Here is a 21,171-nt window from a genome sequence, read left to right on the forward strand (position 1 = left end):
AGGCCGGGAGAGAAGGGCGGGGGGGGGTTTACCGGGCCCTGCCGCCGTCGCCGCCCAGGGCCCAGTAAACCCCCCCCTCCTCTCCCTTACCTGCCTCCGTCTGCGGTCCGTTGGCGTCTTCAATTGAGCCCGCAGTTCAGCCAGGAAGTCTGGGCCGCAAGTGCGGCCCAGACTTCCTGGTTGAACCGCGGGCTCAATTGAAGAAGCCGAGGGACCGCGGACGGAGGCAGGTAAGGGAGAGGAGGGGGGGTTTACTGGGCCCTGCCGCTGTCGCCGCATGGGCGACAGCAGCAGGGCCCAGTAAACCCCACTTACCTTTCTGGAGGAGCTCCGGATCGAGGCAAAGGATCCGCCTTCACCTCGATCCTCTTCACCACGATCCGCCGGCCCCCCAATCCTCTTCACCTCCGCCTTAAGGGGAGGCGAAGCACCCCGCTCCGCTTCTAATTCGCCGGTCCGATTAGAAGTGGAGCACATCCCTATTTTGTACTCTGTACTGGTACAAGAGGATGCCCTTCCCAACCTCCCACCCTTCATGTTGGGAGCAGAGTCTGCCCAGAAGCCTACATGCAGCACAGGTGTGGGGTGCACTAGACCTTTTCCAGGTAGAGGGATAGAGGCTTCTAGGGTTACCTGACACCGTGCCTGGTAGGCTTTTGTGCCATCTGGGAGCTGTGTTGCAAGAAGGCTTTCCTCCATGTATCAAGAATGAGGAACCTCTGGTTGGGCTGCAGCTCTCCTCCCTGAACATTGGCCCTGCTGGGTGGGGTTGATGGGAGTTGAAGTCCAGCCACAAGTGGAGGGCCAGGGATCAGACTGCTTGTTTAGGTAAGAAGTTCATTCTCACCTTTCGGGACTAGGATAGTGCAGTAGCTTAGAGAATCAAGCTGTGATGAAGCAGGATGTCTGTGTGGCCCTGCGTCACATCTTCCCTCTAGCGATTCCACAATAGGAGGATGAGAAGACTGGTCCTTTCTTGCAGGGTGGTGAGGATTACAGAGCATGGCAAGAAGGAACCCTTGGCTGGTCGAGTGCTTTATACATGCTAAGGGGGGTGGGGGGTGTTTCTTAATGTGCACGATAGTGTGGTAAAAAATGGGGCTGGGCGTGCCTCTGAGGTTACAAGCTCCGCACATGGGACATCGCCAACGAAGTGGTTATTTTAGAAGCACTCGGCTGTAGGACTTGACCTTGTGGGTGGAATGACATCCTCAATGGGTCCCCCCTCTCAGCAACTCTTGCCTTCCCACTGGCATCGTCACCAGCTCCTATTTCTCTTTCTCATCATTGCTACCACTGTCTTGCTCGATGGGCAGAGAACCAGTGAGCAAGTAGACCATGGCCTCTCCTCCTCCACCCCACCATCATTGCCCAGACCAGAGTGAGAGTCAGGTGAACAAGCCTGTTGCAATGATGTAGAGGAGAAGCATCTCCAGGGAGCTCTTTCAGTGGGGGCCTGCTGGAAATGGGGCCCAACAGCAACTGCCCAACCATGCCTAGCTTTGATGCCAGTGCTGTTTGTCAGAAATCCTCCTTCCAGAATGCTGTTTTGTTTAAGTTACTCTGCGCCTGTTGGCCATTCGATTTCCAAACAATGTTCCTTTTTCTACAAAATCTGCAACATGCAAGCTGGCGCTTTTTGCATACAGGTCACATGCAAGCAGAATCTTTGTTCTAAAAAAAAGCCTTGAGTGGTACCTCTTAGCATCAAGTGAACAAAAACTCTTTGCCCGAAGCCGCAGCAAAGTTCAAATTTCCTTATCTGTGGGAATCTAGGCATGTTGGGTGGAGGTTGGCCAAGTTCCACTCGCCAGTCTCCGTGCTGAGTGTCTTCAAGTAATACTTAGCTCATTGAGAAGGGGTGCTTTTGAACTTTCTGTACAGGCCCAGGGTTAGGTACAGGATTAACCCCCTTGTGCATAACTGTCAGGAGTGGAACTCTCTTTAAACTAGACCCCAGGGAGGTATTTCAACAGCTGGTGTGTCAGACCTTGAAATGGGAAGCGTCCCTACACACCATTGGCTGCATTTTAATTCCCTTCCTGCAGGAATGGAGGTTAACCCAGGGTCCTTTCGCTCATACCTCAAACCGGTCAACTTGCATGGACAACGGGGGCAGCAGTCACTCTGCACACGCTGTGGTGTGGGATGGTTGTGCATACATCCACACATGCACACTCTTACACTCTGCAATGCCGTCCCTTCTGAAAGAGTGAACACACAGTTTAAAAGGAGAGAGAAAACTTAGGGGTCAAATTCACTCTCACTTGAGGGATGTGGCCCAGGTGTAGAGTTTTGCATGCAGAAGATCTCAGGTACAATTTTCACCTGGGGGCGGGGGGACGCCTGCCTGAAACCCCACAGAGACACTTGCCAGTCAAGTGTCAGCGATACTGGTGTAGATGGACCAATGGCATGTCTCAGTATAAAGCAGCTTCCTGGATTCCTGTTACCCTGCTTCAGTAGTCCAGCCAAGGTAAGGAAATGTAGAATACATGGAAAATTCAACAGCTAAGTGTTGCCAACTTTTCCACCAGCTCCTGTAGCAGTGCCTCTAACAGCAGTGTGAGCTTGAGCCCCGTTCATGGAAGCTGCAGTTAAACTGGCAGCTACAATGCAGGGCTAAAAAGCTGGCAGCTCTGAACAGGCAGGCTAGCAGTTAGCCAAACATCTGGAGGGCGCTGGATAAATCCAAATCACCTTAATCGGAGACAAAAAAAGGCAATCAACTCTTAAGACTAGCAATCAGGGCTGAGGAATGGGAATTCAAAGAGACCCTGGCTTGTTTTTCAACGAGACCTCAAATTTGGCACCTGCTTGAAATTCTACAGGATCTCTGGATTTGCCTTTGATGTTTCAACCACTCGTGTTTTGCTTTTGAAATTGGGCTTCATGGGACACTTCTTCAAAAAGTAAAGGCAGCAGGGTGGGTCCATCAAAAAACTTTTCAAACTCACAGATGGGGAATACCTTTATCTGGACCAACCCAAATGCCACAGCACAGTGAGCAAGCTCTTGGATTCTCCAGAATTCTTCCCTACCACACTCATTTTGCTCAATGTCACACCTGATGAAGAACTTCTATGGAACTTAAAGGCTTGCTCAATATTTAATGACATTTTGGTTAGTCCTGTTTAAGATATTGCCCTACTGTGGTTTTGGGAATTTTTCTCTTAAGAAGCTAGGTTCTGGCCGCTTATGCCTATGGATGTCTACTCAAAAGTAAGGGCCTTCCATGAGCCTGACTCCCCAGAAAGTGTTTGCAGGATAGCAGCCTAAGTTGATGGATTTTTAAGGCAGGAGTGGGGAACCGGTGACCCTCCAGATGGTATTGGACTCTCACCAGCCCCAGACAGCAGGGCCAGTGGTCAGGGATGATGGGAGTTGTAGTCCAACAACAACTGGAAGGCTGCAGGTTTCCAGCCCTGCCTTAAAGTTCAAAAGGCAATCATGTTTAAATATCAGCTCACTCAATTCAAAACAGTGACGTCTATTTCCTCATCCACCTCATGGTCAAGCAATCAGGGAAGGGGCTGTGTGGGAAAGAAACACACAAAACCACTGTAATATTAGGAAAATAGCATTTTAAATATTTGCAAGCAAATTTGAGTACAGATCCCTTCCTTTGTATCAATGCTGGTTCTCAGCTCTGGAGTATAGGAATATAATAATGATAAAAAATCAACTCCATCCAGTCAGCATGCTCTCAAAAGCATTTTTTCTCCCCCCGATCAGTGATGAACCACACACAGGATTTCAGAGAAAGACTCTCGGGTGAAAGGATGTGATTTGACTGAGCCCTGACACCTTTCCTTTTCGAAATCAGCGACTCCCGAACCCAGGGCAACCAAAAAACCAGCACGTTGGCTCCCAAGAGACAGAGGGCGAAATTGTTATATGTATAGACAGCTCTCCTCGGCAATAAATAACCTCACACCATGCAGCATCTGTCAGGGTCGGGAAGGCGGAATCGATGGCTCCATCCGGTTCCTAGCATCATCGGGACGTCAAGCAATGTCTGGAGCAAGAGGGCGAGGAGAACGTGTGTCACCCCACCCCACCCCCCTGCCCGTAACTTGCCATCTCTGTAAGAGCTTCCCAGGCTGCCAGAAATGCATCTTAAAAATGTCTTTCTTGAGGGAGGGGGGTTTCAGACGTAAGCGTTCTTGCCATACTTCCCACCGCTGCTGGCGTTGGAATCGATGCGAGGCCGGGGCACGGCAGCGGCTGGGGCCGACACAGCGCTCTTGGAGGCCTTGTAGGGATACATGTAACTGTCAAGACACACAAAAGCAGAAGCGATGGGACATCAGCGTGGCCGTCCAGTACATTTCAATGTTGTGCATGCAATGGGAACTTTTTGGGGAGATAAAAGTCATGGCTGGGGCGGGGAGGGGGGGAACAGGACCCAAGGAGGTGGACTCGCTGAGGGGAAAGGGGGCACGGATGGCATCTAGATCAAGACTCCCCCTCCCCCCCCATAAAGATCTGGAGCCAACACTGCTCTTACCTCTTGTCCTGCGATGATTGGGCCCTGCACGACGTGAACAAACAGCCGCCCCCGATCATCACCAGCAGCGACGCACTCCAGCCCAGGTAGAGAGCAGGCCCGATTTCGTACCTGCGCAACCAAAGACGAGACCTTAGAAACCATCCCACAGTAAATATGCCTTGGAAGCATCTTCTTTCCATCTAACTAGCTGTGGCAGATGTCAACGCCCGAGGAGGGAAGAAACCTAAGTCCTATGCAAAATGGGGGGGAGGGGAGAGATTTATTTTTAACCCTCTTTGTTGCCCAGGGAACCACCCAGGGAGCTTCAGCTATTGGGCCATATAAAAATGCAATAAATAAATAAAAATAAATAAATAAATAAAATTAAAAAATCAGCTTTGTAAACCAACAGAATCAGGTGCCGGTTCACAACACCCAGTTAAACCCTGGTTCAAAATCCGTTACTCTCGCCTCTGTAATATGCAGGGGCCAAGAGTACTTCGTCTAAAGCAGCCTTCCTCAATCTGGGGCGCTCCAGATGTGTTGGACTGCATCTCCCAGAATGCCCCAGTTGTAGTCCAACACATCTGGAGCGCCCCAGGTTGAGGAAGGCTGGTCTAAAGCTACCAGAGGGGGCAATAAGCATTCAATCCCGTCCAGATGATTAGCTGAGAGTAAGTGTGACTGGACTGAATAAAGTTTACTCTTGCTGAATAAAATGTATTGTTGTTAAAGGGACTTTCCCCTACCTGGGGCCCTTTAGATACATTGGATTACAACACCCAGCATCCCCAGCCAGGCTGACTGGGGATGCTGGGAGCTGTAGTCCAACACAACTGGAGGACCCCAGGTGGGGAAAGGCTGTGTTAAGGCCAAGAGATGTGGGGTGGTTTTTGAATACACAGAGTCTCTTCTTTTCCTCTTCTCTTTTTTGTTATTATCTTCCCTATTGTTGAAATGTAGATTGAAAGCTCCTTAAATGAAGGATCTATTTATCTGTCTTTAACATCAGAAGAAGAAGAAGAAGAAGAAGAAGAAGTTAACCTAGCAGTGGCAAAACACAGTCCAAAGCATAGAAGAATCTCCACTAAACTCAGGGTTTTATTTAATGTATATCCCACTTTTCCCTTCAATGCACTTAAAGCAGAGCATGTAGGAGTCTCCACCACAACAACCCTGTGAGGTAGGCTAGATTGAGACAGAGAGCACATGTGCAGAGAGTGACTCATCCATGGTCTTTGCAGTCCTAGTACAACATTCTAACTTCTACACCACACTGGCTGTTAAAACTCTTGCAGATGTATTTATTTTTAATGGGAAGAACCTATCTTCTAAAGATAAAATGGTTGGCACCTCCCAAACCTGCCTAGGGATGGCATTCCGTGGGTGCTACCACTAAAAAGGCACTGATCACCTTACCACTGAATGCAGGGAGACCCAGAACAGCGCCTCCAAAGCAGATCTTAAATTCTTAGGAGAGAAAGTGAACATGCAAGTACCCAGACCGCAAGCCATCTCTGGTGCAATTCTAGACCGGGGCGGGGGGAGTCCTACAACTCCCAGCATTGTCCAGCCAGCTTAACTTTTTTCTATGTAAACATGCATAAGATTGCACCCTTTGGGCTTGAAAGTTCAAGATGAACATGTTGAGTTGAGGTTAACATGACGCAAGAGGAGAGGAGGGGGACGAGATGAGACCAACCTATTCACCAACAGCCTAGACGCATCACTAGCTCCATCACCCTAGTTCAGTATTGTTAACGTTCTTTTTGTTTGACTCCACACCCCTCTCATCTACTGCTTTGCAAACTTACTTCGTGCCGACAAAGAGCGGGTTAAAGAAATCGCGGGTGATATTGAAGGCGTACCAGGAAATGGTCACCATCCCACAGACACCTGTGCAAGGTGAAAGAAGAAAAGTTAATCGGGATGAGAAGCATGCAGCCAGGTGAGCTGGGGGTGTGGGGTGAGGTGCCTTTGGTAGCTTGAGCAACATAGGTGTGCACAGCACATTTCTTTAGGGTGTGCACCCAGGGAATTATTTCTTTTTAAAAGGTGAACATTTATTGAATACTCAGTCATAAGTATCATAAGCCCCAGCAGAAGCTTAGTGGCTGAGGAGGTGTGACTCCCGGGAGAGAGCAATGGTCCTCTCTCAGGGGCAGCAGTTCTTCAGTGTAGGGCAGAGCCACTGGAGAGCAGCCAGAGAACCATTCCCACTGCATCTGGATCGCTACTTATTGCTCAAGACATTAGGGGGTGCCTGGGCACACCAGGCACACCCCTTGCGCATGCCTATGTCGAGCAAACAGGTGCCTGACCCAATAGTCAACATTAGAGCGGAGCAAATCCTTCATGGGAAAGAAACAATGGGAACTTTCCGGACACCAGAAGACACAGCCTTCTTCCGCCAAACCAGCGAGTCAATTTCCCCCCTTGAAATAGTTTTGTATGGAGTAAACACTGGGTAGCCTAGGCCTCATTGTTCCTGGCTGTGCAAAAACAGCATAGGTGACCACAGCCAGTTATTTTATTTTTTTTAATATTCTGAAGATCAGCTTGAAGGTTGAATGGAAACGGGTGTCATGCTTCATAAATATTTTCACTGGCATGGAAAGACAGCTCCCCGTTTTGACAGTTCTTTCCGTAAGTACTCTACTAGCGTTTGCCTGTCTTGATGGGTTCGGAGCGCCATTTTCTGTTCTGCTCCAGGCAGCAAAGTGTCTGTTTCAGGGATGCCACACAGCAAGCAGAAGAAGCAGGGATGGACAAGAGGGCTGGGGACAGAATAGGCAGGGCAACCAGGATGATCAGGGGTCTGGAAACAAAGCCCTATGAAGAGGGACTGAAAGAACTGGGCAGGTTTAGCCTGGAGAAGAGAAGATTGAGGGGAGACATGATAGCACTCTTCCAATACTTAAAAGGTGGTCACACAGAGGAGGGCCAGGATCCTCCCAGAGTGCAGGACATGGAATAACAGGCTCAAGTTAAAGGAAGCCAGATTCCAGCTGGACATCAGGAAAAACTTCCTGACTGTTAGAGCAGTATGACAATGGAACCAGTTACCCAGGCAGGTTGTGGGCTCTCCCACACTAGAGGCCTTCAAGAGGAAGCTGGACAACCATCTGTCAAGGATGCTTTAGGGTGGATTCCTGCATTGAGCAGGGGGTTGGACTTGATGGCCTTGTAGGCCCCTTCTAACTCTGCTATTCTATGATTCTATGAAATGCCCTCCCCTGCTACGTTGGGTGATTTAAAGGCAGGTGAATGTTCCTTGGCTTTGAATCTAGCAACCCTAAACATTTGTCAGCATTTCCTCTGCTATTCCCCCCACAAAGGTCCCACTATGCTTCACTTACCTGCCAGGACGAACATACAGCCTCCGAGAATAGCCATCTTTGCCTTCACGTTGGGGTTGTCGTCTGCCACCTTGGTGCACTGAAGCCCCAGCATGCTGGAGACAATCCCTAAGAAGCCCAGCACCAAAGCGCTGATCATGAGGGCCCGGGAAGCTTGCAGATACGCTAGAGAGCGGAAAGGGAGAGCCGTGAACCCAACTGATCAACGTAGGTGTGCGCAGCACGTTTCGTTAAGAGGTGCACCCAGGGATTATTATTTTTAAAGGCAAACTTTTATTGAATACTCAATCATAAAGGACAATTATTTTTATTCATTTATTTATTAAACACTGTAGACACTGATTCCCTTCTCTGCGTTCGGCTTGCCTGACTGCAGGAGGACTGTTACAGTTGGGGTGGAGGGATGAGGAGACACTGGTGGGGCATTGTGGGGCATTGTGGTGACACTGGCCGGAAGAGGGGCTTATGAGGGGATATTAGCCTTCGGGGGCGGGGGCTCCTTGCCTCTTTGAAGCATGGGTCCAGGCAGAGAAGCTCCTGGCAGAGTAATTCCTTTTTGTTCCCTGCTGCTGGGAGCAATAGTACTTTCTCAAAGCAGAGGTTCTTCAGTGTGGTGGTGGAGCAGGCAGCCAGCAGCCAGAGGACCGTTCCTGCTATGTCCAGATCCCCCTTTAGATCACTACTCAAAGACACACACCCCTCAATTTGATGCTTATTGCTTGAGACATTAGGGTGTGCCTGGGCACCCCCAGCACGCCCCTTGTGCACGCCTATGCTGATCAATACTGTCTCGACCGGAGCTTTCAACACAGCCAAGAAGTCGATCCTGAAAATAGGGCCGGCCTCACCACAGAGGCACATGAAGCAGTCGCATCAAGCAACAGGCTCTAGAGGGAGGGCACCATTTCCCCCTGTCCCCAGTCTTAAAAAAAATAAGCTAAGGTTCAGAGGAAGGGTGTTATTTAGGGAGTGTTTCAGAGCACAGGATATTGCGGCCCACCGCACTATCTCTAGCTGGTGTTGCAAACAATGAGAACGGGCCTGTGTACTACCTGTGCATGCCAAAACCACAAATCCCTTTACCTTTCTGTATTGAAGAGTGATGGCTGTTTGACCCACGTTGATAACATTGTTACACATCTCATAAGCAAATAAACACCACCAGTGCTTTTCAAAATGCCCTCTCTTTTGTGTTTGTTTTTCTTGCTTTTCTTTTTTTGGCACATCTCCATTTTTTAAAAGGCACACAGAGTTAAGAACATAAGAAGAGCCCTGCTGGATCAGACCAAGGGTCCATCTAGCCCAGCACTTTGTTCACACAGTGGCCAACCAGCTGTCGACCAACAAAGCAGGACATGGTGCAGCAGCACCCTCCCACCCATGTTCCCCAGCAACTGGAGCCCACGGGATCACTGCCTTGGATGCTGGAGGTAGCACATAACCATCAGGGCTAGTAGCCATGGATAGCCTTCTCCTGCAGGAATTTATCCAACCCCCTTTTAAAGCCATCCAAATTGGTGGCCATCACTACATCTTGCGGCAGTGAGTTCCGTAATTTAACTATGCGCTGTGCTAAGAAGTACTTCCTTTTATTTGTCCTGGATCTCCCACCAATCAGCTTGGAGGCTGCATGCACAAAATGATCTCTTACGCAGGAATTTGCCACCCAAAAGCTCATGCTACAGGTTATTCCATGGTAAGGCCAACTCTGGCTACGTTCACACCTGAGATACTTACACCGTCGAACATTTCACAGGTGAAAATAGGACCATCTGTTCTTGGACCAAACTTGAGCCTAGCCAAAGTTATCCAAGTTCTGGTGACATCTAGCATTGAGTACAGTCATGCTTTGTACATGGGGGCTGCCTTTGAAGACTATTCAAGAATTTGAGCTAGGTCAAAATGCAACCACTAGGCTGTAGATTGGAACTGGTCAGTGGGAACATACCTTGCTGGTACTACAATATCTTCACTGTCTTCTAGTCCATTTTCAAATACACTTCAAAGTACTGTTGCTCTGTGCTTACTTTTAAAAGTCCTATATGGCTGGAGGAATGCTTACTCCCATAGCAACCTGCCCATACACTGAGCTCATCTCAAAGGTTCTCCTCCAGGTATCCCAACCATCTTGAGGCAAGGCAGGTGATGACCAGAGAAAGAAAGAGACTTCTCTGTGGTGGCACCCTTGAATTCTCTCCACAGAGAAAAACCTTTTGCTCCTATATGATCATTCTTTCAGTGCCAGACAAAGACAACTTTATTCTCTCTGGCTTGTTCTTTATTCTCCTCATGGACCTGATATGTGTGTGTGTGTGTGTGTGTGTATTTTTAACATGTTATGGTTTTTTAAAAGCATATTTTATAATGATTTTGTAAACTGTTGTAGAAACTCCACTGAAGAGTGTTGTTATTATTTATTTATTTATTTATTTATTTATATAGCACCATCAGTGTACATGGTGCTGTACAAAGTAAAACAATAAAATAGCAAAACCCTGCCGCATAGGCTTACATTCTAATAGAATCATAAGAAAACAATAAGAAAGTGAAGAGAATGCACCAAACAGGCACAGAGGAGAGTAAAACTAACAAGATAAAAGTAAGATCAAAATCAAGTTCTAAAAGCTTTAGAAAAAAGAAAAGTTTTTAGCTGAGCTTTAAAATCTGTGATTGAACTTGTAGTTCGCAAATGTTCCGGAAGAGCGTTCCAGGCGTAAGGGCAGCCGAAGAAAATGGACGAAGCCGAGCAAGGGAAGTAGAGACCCTTGGGCAGGCGAGAAACATGGCATCTGAGGAGCGAAGAGCACGAGCGGAGCAATAGTGTGAGATGAGAGAGGAAAGAGAGGAAGGAGCTAGACTGTGAAAAGCTTTGTATTTCAACAGAAGAAGTTTATATTGGACTCTGAGGTGAATTGGAAGCCAATGAAGAGATTTCAGAAGTGGAGTAACATGGTCAGAGCGGCGAGCCAAGAAGATGATCTTAGTGGCAGCGTGGTGGACAGAAACCAACGAACTGATGTGAGAAGAAGGAAGGCCAGAGAGAAGGTGGTTGCAGTAGTCCAACCGAGAAATAACCAATGCATGAACAAGAGTCTTGGCAGAAGAAACAGACAAAAATGATTGAATCCTGGCAATATTATATAGGAAAAACCCACAGGACTTAGCTACTGCCTCAATATGAGGAATAAAGGAGAGTGAGGAGTCAAATATAAAGCCAAGACTACGAGCTTCCTTGACTGGAGTAAGTGTAACATCATTGACGGTAAGAGAGAATGAAAGATGGGGAGAAGGTTTAGGAGGAAAAACAAGCAATTCTGTCTTTGCCATACTAAGTGTTGTAGAAATCTTTAAGATAAATAAATAAAATGCTGATGAAGGCAGTTGTACATCTGCTGCCTGCATTTACAATAGTTTCTCTTGCTCTGTTTCAAAGACCAAGAAGGGATTTTTATTCTTTAGGTTGAAACAATCCTAGCAAAACCTTGCGGTCCGAAAAATTGATATCCATCTGAACCTCATCCAGATGTGCACTCTCTGCTTGCCCCACTGTGCAATCCCTACTCAGAAGTAAGTCCCACTGAGTGCAATGGGACGTCCTCCCAGGTAACTGAGGATTCCAGCCTTCCTTCTCCAACATGGCGCCCACCAGAAGTTTTTGACTACAATCCATGGCCATGGGGGCTGTAGTCCAAAACATCTGGTGAGCACCATGTTCGGAAAGGTTATCCTACACACACACATGGCCAGACAGATACAAACAGACAATTTAACTTCTAGAGAGAGCTGAGCCTTGCAAGGCTGTAGTTAAATAATTTTAGACTCTGGACATAATGGGTAAAATCCAACGTTAGTCCTACCTAGGGTAGACTAATTGGAATAAATGGGACTTAGGTTAGTCATGACTAACGTACATCCCATTCACTTTAGTGGGACTGCTCTAAGGAGGACATGTTGGATTTCACCTAGTGGTCTTACGAGGGGCCCCTCTTTAGATTAGGATGTGAATTACTTCACTTAATTAAAATCATGGTAAGCCAGCCCTGCTCCATTTGGGGGCTGTCCTGCTCATTCCTTCAAGTGGAGCTTTCGGCCTCAGCCCTAAATTCCTGCTTTTATGGCACCCCTGTAGGGTGACCCTATGGAAAGGAGGACAGGGCTCCTGTATCTTTAACAGTTATATAGAAAAGAGAATTTCAGCAGGTGTCATTTGTATGCATGCAGCACCTGGTGAAATTCCCTCTCCATCACAACAGTAGGAACTATACTAGAGTGACCAGATACAAAAGAGGGCAGGCCCTCTGCAGCTTTAACTGTTATGATGAAGAGGGAATTTCACCAGGTGCTGCATGCATGCAAATAACACCTGCTGAAATTCTCTTTTCTTTACAACTGTTAAAGATACAGGAGCCCTGTCCTCCTTTCCATAGGGTCACTCTAACTCCTGGAACATGACAAGGGCCCCAAACCGATGCATTTCTAGGCACTTCTCATAGGCCTCGATCTGCACTCACCACCCCTCCAGAACGGTTTCTGCTTCAATTCCATCTCTTTGTGAAGGGGAAAAGAAAAGCCTCATTGTGCTGGAGGAGACATGACAGTGAAAATAAACAAGGAAGCAACCAGCAGGCTTTTGCCATTGTTTGCAGCCTCCGGAACCAGAGCAACACTCCTCTGGCCTGGATTCTAGTATTGACCCATCTGTGGCCACCACTGCTGTCTTCAGTCCCATCCCATCTCCTGTCCCAGTGTTATTTATGATTTTTTAATTTATTTATCACATGTCTATTCTGCCCAATAGCCAAAACTCTCAGGACAGTTCACAGCAATTAAAGCCACAAAGTACAGCACGATAAGACAGAATATAAACCCTATAGGAAACTTATAGGAAAGATTATAGATTATTGGTTCTATTTTCTCCCTCTCTCAAAATACTAGAACCCTGGGCCATCCCATGAAGCTGATTGGTGGGAGATCCAGGACAAATAAAAGGAAGTCCTTCTTCACACAGCGCATAATTAAATGATGGAATTCACTATTGTAAGCTGTGGTGATGGCCACCAATTTGGATAGCTTTAAAAGGTGGTTGGATAAATTCCTGGAGGCGAAGGCTGTCAATGGCTACTAGCCCTGATAGTTGTGTACTGTCTCCAGTATTCGAGGCAGTAAGCCTGTATGCACCAGTTGCTGGGGAACATGGGTGGGAGGATACTGTTGCACCATGTCCTGCCTTGTTGGTCCCTGGCCAATGGCTGGTTGGCCACTGTATGAACAGAGTGCTGGACTAAATGGACCCCTGGTTTGTTGTAGCAGGGCACTTCTTATGTTCTTATGTCATCCTGCTCTAACACTCAGGACATTTTTCCTGATGTCCAGCCAGAATCTGGCTTCCTTGACCCTATAATTCCATGTCCTACACTCTGGGATGGTTGAGAAGAGATCCTGGCCCTCTTCTGTGTGACAACCTTTCAAGTTCTTAAAGAATGTTATAATGTCTTCTCTCCTCACTCTTCTCTTCTCCAGGCTAAACATGCCCAGTTCTTTCAGCCTCTCTTCATAGGGCTTTGTTTCCAGACCCCTGATCATCCTGGTTGCCCTCTTCTGAACATGCTCCAGCTTATCTGCGTCCTTCCTGAAGTGTGGAGCCCAGAACTGGACGCAATACTCAAGATGAGGCCTAACCAGGGCCGAATAGAGAGGAACCAGTACCTCACGTGATTTGTAAGCTATACTTCTATTAATGCAGCCCAAAATAGCATTTGCTTTTCTTGCAGCCACATCACACTGTTGGCTCATATTCAGCTTGTGATCGACAACAATTCCAAGATCCTTCTCGTTTGTAGTATTGCTGAGCCAAGTTAAGCATTGCTGAGCCATGGTTATCTTTTGCAAGCCTGGAGGTCTCCCCAAGCCTGCTGCTATCAAGACTGTAAATGGATGGTGCCATTTTGGTTAAATGAGCAACGGCACTCACCTCTGCCCATCGAAAATAGAGGGAAAGATAACATTTCTTTCCATTTCGCCTGCAAATTCCATACCATCCAGCTTTTCTTATTTACCACAGGACAGTCCCTGCTTTGCAGTCACTGTCCCTGGTAAAGCGCTGTCTATGTGTTATCCCTGTTTTGTTGGAGACATTTTATTTACAGTGAACATGTAAACAGAAACAGTGCAACCACATTTGAAGAACTGTGTGTACAGTTCTGTTTGCTGCACCTCAAAAAGGGTACTGTAGAGCCAGAAAAGAGACAGAGGCCACAGCTAGACCTAAGGTTTATCCCTGGATCGTCCAGGGGTCAAACCTGTTCACCTAGGTGACACACAGGGGATCCAGGGCTCAGGCAGGGGCGAACCCTGGATGATCCCAGGATAAACCTTAGGTCTAGCTGTGGCCAGAAAGGGGTAAGCAAAATGATCAAGGGGCTGGAGTAATTCCGTTATAAGGAAAGGTTTGCAGTATTTGGGTCTATTTATTTATTTATTTATTTATTTATTTATTTATTTATTTACAATATTTATATACCGCTCCCCATTGAAAATTTCAGAGCAGTGTACAAAATAAAATGAAAAGGAAAACAGAATAAAACACTTAAAACAGATTTTAATAGAAGCAAATACCGAGACTCAAGGCTGCATATTAAGGAAAGGCTTCCTGGAATAAAGATGTTTTCAGGAGGCGCCAAGAGGAGTACAATTTTGGAGCCTGCCTAACCTCCAGAGGCAGGGAATTCCATAGGAGGGGAGCCACCACACTGAAGGCTCTTCCCCTGGTGGACTCCAGTCGGCGGATGGATCTATGTGGGACCACCAGGAGCAGACCCTCGGATGACCTCAGTGACCAGGCAGGAAAAGGCTAGAATGGAGCTGAGTGGAGAGACATGATAGTAGGGTGACCATATTTGGGAAACCAAAAAAGAGGACACCTAGTGTGTGTGTGGGGAAGCAGCTTTCTGAGTCCTGCAGAAGGTACTTTATTCCCCCGCCACCTTAAAGAACCTGATTGGAGTGGAGGAGGGGAAAGGATTTCATTCTGCACCACCACCATCCACTCCAATTGGGGCCTTTTCTATAATGTCCACGAATGATCCACTTTCCCCTTTAAGACCTCAATTGGAGCTCGGGGTGAGGGGAATGATGTGCCTCAAGAAAGCATGTCATTCCCTCCTGCCATGCTAATGGCAGCCTTAAAGGGGAAGGTGTGTCATTCCAGGACATTATTGAAAATTATAGAAAATCCCCCCTGACACCATGGAAAGAACAAAAACCAGGACAAATCCGGGGAAATCCTGACAGTTGGTCACCCTACATGATAGAGGTTTTGCTAAATCATGTGTGGTATGGAGAAATTCAATAGGGAGACGATTTTCTACTTCCCCCATAATATTAGAGCCCAGGGTCATCCCATGAAGCTGAATGATAGAAGATTCAGGACAGGTAAAAGGAAGAACGTCTTCACACAGCGCAGAGTCAAACTATGGAATTCACTACCAACAGATGTAATGATGGCCGCCATCTTGGACGCCTTTAAAAAGGGACCAGACACATATATGGAGGATAAGGCTATCCATGGCTCCTAATCATGATGGCTTTGTATTATTTCCAGTAATAGGGACAGTGCACCACTGAATACCATTTGCTGGGGAACAGGAAGAGGATGTTACTAAATTGTGCCCATGTCCTGCTTGCGGACTTCCCATTCAGGTATCTGGTTGGCCATTGTGGGAACTGGGTGCTTGATTAAATAGGACTTTCTTCTGCTCCAACGTGACCTATTTCCTATTTTCTTATAAACACTAAAGCATCCCGTTTGTAGCACGGCCTCTCATTTCAGAAATTGCAGCAGCTGAGCTCTCTGTTTTGAACAGTTGATAATATACTGTAGGCCAATTCAGTTTTATATCGATACACAAAGAACCACATTCAAAACTAGCAGCACCATTAGAGCAGGGGATGGCCACTCCTGCCTTCCCATGATGCACTTGGTAAGAGATGCCCTCCCAAGACGGAACCAAGGAACAAGGCCCTCCCCACACACAGGACCATCTACTACCAACAGCTTGCTTTGCCTGGACAGCCCCCCTCCTATCACCACCCCAAAAAAAGGAATTAAAATTCTCTCTTCGCTTTTAAAGTAGTGCGTGAGAGGCTATTGCAGAGCAAATTAATACATCCAGCTGATAGGACCTTCTGCGCTATGAAATAATTGTGCATGTGCAGGACAGGGGCATTCATGAGAACTGTTGGAGGGCAGGCAACTCTTACAGTGTTAAGCCATGATTGTGGCACAGCTAGAGAGTCTAGCTGAAAAGCTGGCAACCTCTCACTGCATACAACCCTCCTAATCCTTGAGCCTGGGATTTCAGGATTTCACCCATGTGGCAGTTGGCACACAGCTGTTTTTGAAACTTTGCAACTAGCAGAAAGCTTCTGCAAACACCTGACCAGGATGCTGACTACATCAACAAACCCTTTGGCATGTGGGGACACAGTTAAAGCCAGGAGGCTTTTTGCTGGCATTCTTAACTGTTTTCCATCAGCGATCAGATCTTTGCTCATCACTGTCCCCCGCAGGGTATTATAAGAAATGCTCACAATTCGCATCCATGGTCTGTTTTGCTTCCTATATACAGTATGATGGCTCTCTGTCCAGCCTGGAAGAAACAGCCTCACCCCAATACTAGATGTGTGGGTGAGTGGTGGTGGTGATGGGCTGCTTTGCTGTAGTGGGAAAACTGCACTCTGCACATGCCCCAGAACACTTTATCGCAATGTCACATGGTTCACGATTGAGTCTTGGCTGCGAAAACTAAGTCTAAGGGCTGATCCGATGCAAATGAAGCCCCAAGGATCTCTTTTCCCAGATAGTAAAGGAAGTCTGTTCACACAACCGTACTCAACTTGGGAAGGGAAAGAAGATTTCCTACTGTTCTCTTGTGCCTTCAGAAATTCAACAGGTAGATCTATGCAGTGGGGAAACTTTATCTGTTGAATATCTGCCCACTGTGCAGCTATTAAAGATACCCAGAAAAGGGATAGGATTGTGCCAAATCTTAACTGAAAGAAGTAATAGAAAGTCTCAAGCGTACATGGAAGCCCTGTCCTCTGAACTGTCTGTGGCTACTCACTGGTAAAAGATAAGAACATCAGAAGTGCCCTGATGCTGGATGAGACCAAGGGTCCATCTAGCCCAGCACTCTGTTCACACAGTGGGCAACCAGCCATCGGCCAGGGACCAACAAGGCAGGACACGGTGCAACAGCACCTTCCCATCCATGTTCCCCAGCAAGTGGTGCACGCAGGCTTATTGCCTCGAATACTGAAGATCACTCTGTGTATGCTCAGACGAATGTTCGTTATGATTTTGTATATCCCAGAGATGAACCCAAGCATTCATATCATGATCCTCAGCTGACTTTTGGCTCAATTTAGGCAGTTATGGGCTAACAGAATACATAGTTCAACTGGCCACAGGGCTTGCTAACTTGACACTTTCTCCCAGGGACGTCCTTAGGTTCCCCTGGCAGGACTCACCACTCCGTTCCCCAGACGAAGGATTTGCTGCAGAAGATCCCAACAACTAAAAGAGCACCTCTGAGTGTGTGCAAAGCGGTTTAATCTGCCCACTGAATAACCACCAACTTTTGGAATTTTGGATCCAGCTAGCGTCTCCAGAGGAGATGGAATGACCAGTTCCAGGCAGGTCTGTCCCTAGGCTTCATTTAAAAATGAGAATCTTACACACACACACACACACACACAGAGAGAGAGAGAGAGAGAGAGAGAGAGAGAGAGAGAGAGAGAGAGATCAAGAACCAGGCAGGAGGAAAGAAGTGGAGGAGCAAGTCAGGGAAGAAGGAATCACCTGTGCTGCAGGTTCAATGGGGAGAAGGTATACTTTAGAAGGGGAAGGACTCTGGGGGGTGTGTGTGTGTGGAGAAACACAATCAATGCTACCCTTCCCCCCCCCCTCCACATTTGTTTGACTAGCATTGCAGTCTATGTGGGTGGGTGAAAATATAAGGATTGTAGCCAATGGAGGCTGGTGACTCCTATTTTAGTGGGGCAGTGAATCTGCTCTGGGTCTTAGTCAGAACTCTAAAGGAGCTACCCAAGGTGCTGAACCCCATCCCTCCCCCACCCCCAAAATAGATCCAGCACTTCGGGTAGTTCCTTCAGAGCTCTGGCTGGTTAATCGAAGCCCTGAGTGGAATCGCAGCCCCACTGTCGTCGGAGCTGCCAGCCTCCATGGGAAGTAGCAGGTGCGGAGAGTGGGAGAGAAATTATTCTGGGATACCCAGAGGCACTATGAAGTGTGGAAAACACACACACACACACACACACACACACACACCGTGGAGGTGTGTGGCTGCATCACATGGGATTTCATTGTAGCAGGTACTTTCCTTATGCCAAAGAACCAGCAAGAAGAAGGAACTTTTTAAAAGGTTGTCACACAGAGGAGGGCCAGGATCTCTTCTCAATCCTCCCAGAGTGTAGGACACGGAATAATGGGCTCAAGTTACAGGAAGCCAGATTCCGGCTGGACATCAGGAAAAACTTCCTCATTGTTAGAGCAGTACGACAATGGAACCAGTTACCTAGGGAGGTTGTGGGCTCTCCCACACTAGAGGCCTTCAAGAGGCAGCTGGACAAGCATCTGTCAGGGATGCTTTAGGGTGGATTCCTGCATTGAGCAGGGGGTTGGACTTGATGGCCTTAGAGGCCTCTTCCAACTCTACTATTCTATGATTCTATGCACAAGAGGTAGGAAAACGAAGGAGACCGCCCGAATAAGGGTGCAATCCTAGGCATGCATAGACCGAAAAAAAGCGCTACAACTCCCAGCATTCCTCAGACAGTCCAGTCCTGTCTAAACATCCGTAGGATCGCACCACAGTGGGAGGCTGGTAACTCCGACACCAGTGGGGTGATGAATCTGCTCTGGATTGCAGTCAGAACTGAAGCACCTCAGAGAGCTGAGTTCTGACTGGTTCCGACTGGAACCCAGAGCGGATTTACCGTCCCACTGGCATCGGAGTCACCAGCCTCCCACTGTTGCACCCTTGGAAACTGATTTTTTTATTATTTAAAAAAGAAACACTGATTCTCTCTATGCAACCTGCCAGCCTCTCCCTGGCGTTGATGCATCGCAGGGGACGGTTCAGAATCCCTGTACATCCTTACAAGGGCTGGGATCGTTGAGCTTGGAGAAAAGGAGGCTGAGGGGAGACATGACAGAGGGGTACAAAACTATGCATAGTGTGGAGAATGTGAATAGGGAGACATTTTTCTCCCTCTCTCAAAATACTAGCACCCGGGGTCATCCCATGAAGCTGATTGGTGGGAGATCCAGGACAAATAAAAGGAAGTACTTCTTCACACAGCACATAATTAAATTACGGAACTCACTACCACAAGACGTAGTGATGGCCACCAATTTGGATGGCTTTCAAAGGGGGTTGGATACTTTCCTGGAGGAGAAGGCAACAAATGGCTACTAGCCCTGATGGCTATGTGCTACCTCCTGCATCAGAGGCAGTAAGTCTATAATGCAAGAGTTGCTGGGGAACATGGGTGGGAGGGTGCTGTTGCGCCATGTCGTGCTTTATTGGTCGAAAGCTGGTTGGCCCCTGTGTGAACAGAGTGCTGGACTAGATGGACCCTCGGTCTGATCCAGCCTGGCGCTTCTGATGTCCTTCTGCTCTTACGGCCATTCAGAAGCTACCACTGCGTTCGTTTTGTCCTGCCCGCCTTCCGTCCAGCTGCCTTGCCCTGCCCTGAAAGGGGGCGATCGGAGAGCAATCACACACGCCCCCGATCCCATTCTTCGTGCGCCCCCCTCTCCGCTCACCACCCCTCGGTGCCCCACTTACCTGGCAGTTCGAGCAACGACTGGAACTCCCAGCAGTTGAAGACACCGGTGGAGTCGGTGGCGCAGCTCTGCCACAGGTTCTCGAAGATGGTGGAGGTGGTGATCACGTTGCCAGAGACGCTGGAGACCCTCCAGTAGCTGTTGAACAGGGTCACCGCCAGCATGCCCCAGCCGATGGTCGCCATGAAAAAGCCCACGGTCTCCAGCAACACGGACATGGTGGCGGCGGCGGCGGCGGCGGCGCTGCTGATGCTGTTAAGGAGGAGAAAGGTGGTGGACGCAGCAGAGGTGTGCTGGGCGGGCGGGCAGAGGAAGAAAGCGACTCCGCAGCGACGGACGGCTTCCAGGCGCTAGTGTGACCGAAGATTCTCCTCGAGTTTCCTTTGGGACGGGGCGGGCTGGACTGGCAGGTAAAGACAGAGGCGGCGGCAGCCCCCCCTCCTCGCGACGTCATCCTCTGGACCAAAGTCCACCCTCTAACGGGAATGGGGGGGGGTGGGAGGAGGAGGAGGAGGAGGAGGCAGCCAGAGGGCAGGTGCTGTTGGGTGGGTGTTGTGGGGAAGACAGCGACGGGGGGCGGGAAGGGGGCGGGGTGCAGGCAGCACTCCCCCCTTTCTCTCTCTCTCTCCCTCCCTCCCCTCCAGATTTTTTAGTGCTTCTCAATTGGTATGACGGGGGGGGGGGGAGCGAAGAGAAACTGAGCGGCACTTGTGAGCTCATGCTCAGACAGTGATCTTTGGGGCAAGGTGCCACACAAGCCCACTGGCTCATGTGCCCACCCACACGGTCCACCATTCACACACAGTTATTTCAATGTCCCCCTCCCCTGAAGTCTCCCCACTCGTGTGTGCATGCGTGCGTGAAAGAGTGTGGGGTGGTTGGGTGGGTGCATGCATGCATGCATGTGTCTCCCCCCCCCTCTTCTATGAATTACCTTGTCCTTTTCCTCTCTCATTTGCCTCATTTCCCCAACTCTCCCTCTCACCCACCCCTTCTCTCTCTCTCTCTCTCTCTCTCTCTCTCTCTCTCTCTCTCTCTCTCTCTCCCTCCCTCCCCCCCTTCTATATACCCCAACTCCTTTCCTCTTCTTCCTCTCTCTCTCTGTGCTTTTCTATCTACCTCAACTTCCCCCCCCCCATCTCTTTCTTTCTTTCCTTCCTTCCTTCTCGCTGTCTCTCTGGGCTCATCTACACCAAGCAAAATATTCCACTATGAAAGTGGTATATAAAAGGCAGGAGCCACACTGCTGCTTTATAGTGGTACTGAAGTGCACTGACAACTGTTGGGGCCCATTGACACATCTAGACCAAGCAGGATACAACACGATGAAAGTGGTACGAAAGCGGCATATATGGTATGTCAATGGGCCCCAACAGTTGTCAGTGCACTTTACCACTAATTAAAGCAGTAGTGTGGCTCCTGCCTTTTATATACCACTTTCATGATGGAGT

General features: G+C 48.3%; 1 protein-coding gene across 1 annotated transcript; it reads right to left on the reverse strand.

Moving 5' to 3' along the window:
- Positions 1–3,569: 3,569 nt before the first annotated feature.
- Positions 3,570–20,205, reverse strand: CLDN15 (claudin 15). Its single transcript, XM_063137930.1, has 5 exons — positions 19,722–20,205; positions 7,852–8,016; positions 6,307–6,388; positions 4,511–4,621; positions 3,570–4,274 (listed from the first exon to the last, which is right to left on the reverse strand). Exons 1-5 carry the CDS (start codon positions 19,936–19,938, stop codon positions 4,151–4,153), a joined length of 699 nt encoding a protein of 232 aa, XP_062994000.1. The 5' UTR covers positions 19,939–20,205; the 3' UTR covers positions 3,570–4,150.
- Between the last annotated feature and the right edge of the window lie 966 nt (positions 20,206–21,171).

Source organism: Elgaria multicarinata, chromosome 11, assembly GCF_023053635.1.
Source record: "Elgaria multicarinata webbii isolate HBS135686 ecotype San Diego chromosome 11, rElgMul1.1.pri, whole genome shotgun sequence".
Classification (NCBI taxonomy): Eukaryota; Metazoa; Chordata; class Lepidosauria; order Squamata; family Anguidae; genus Elgaria; species Elgaria multicarinata.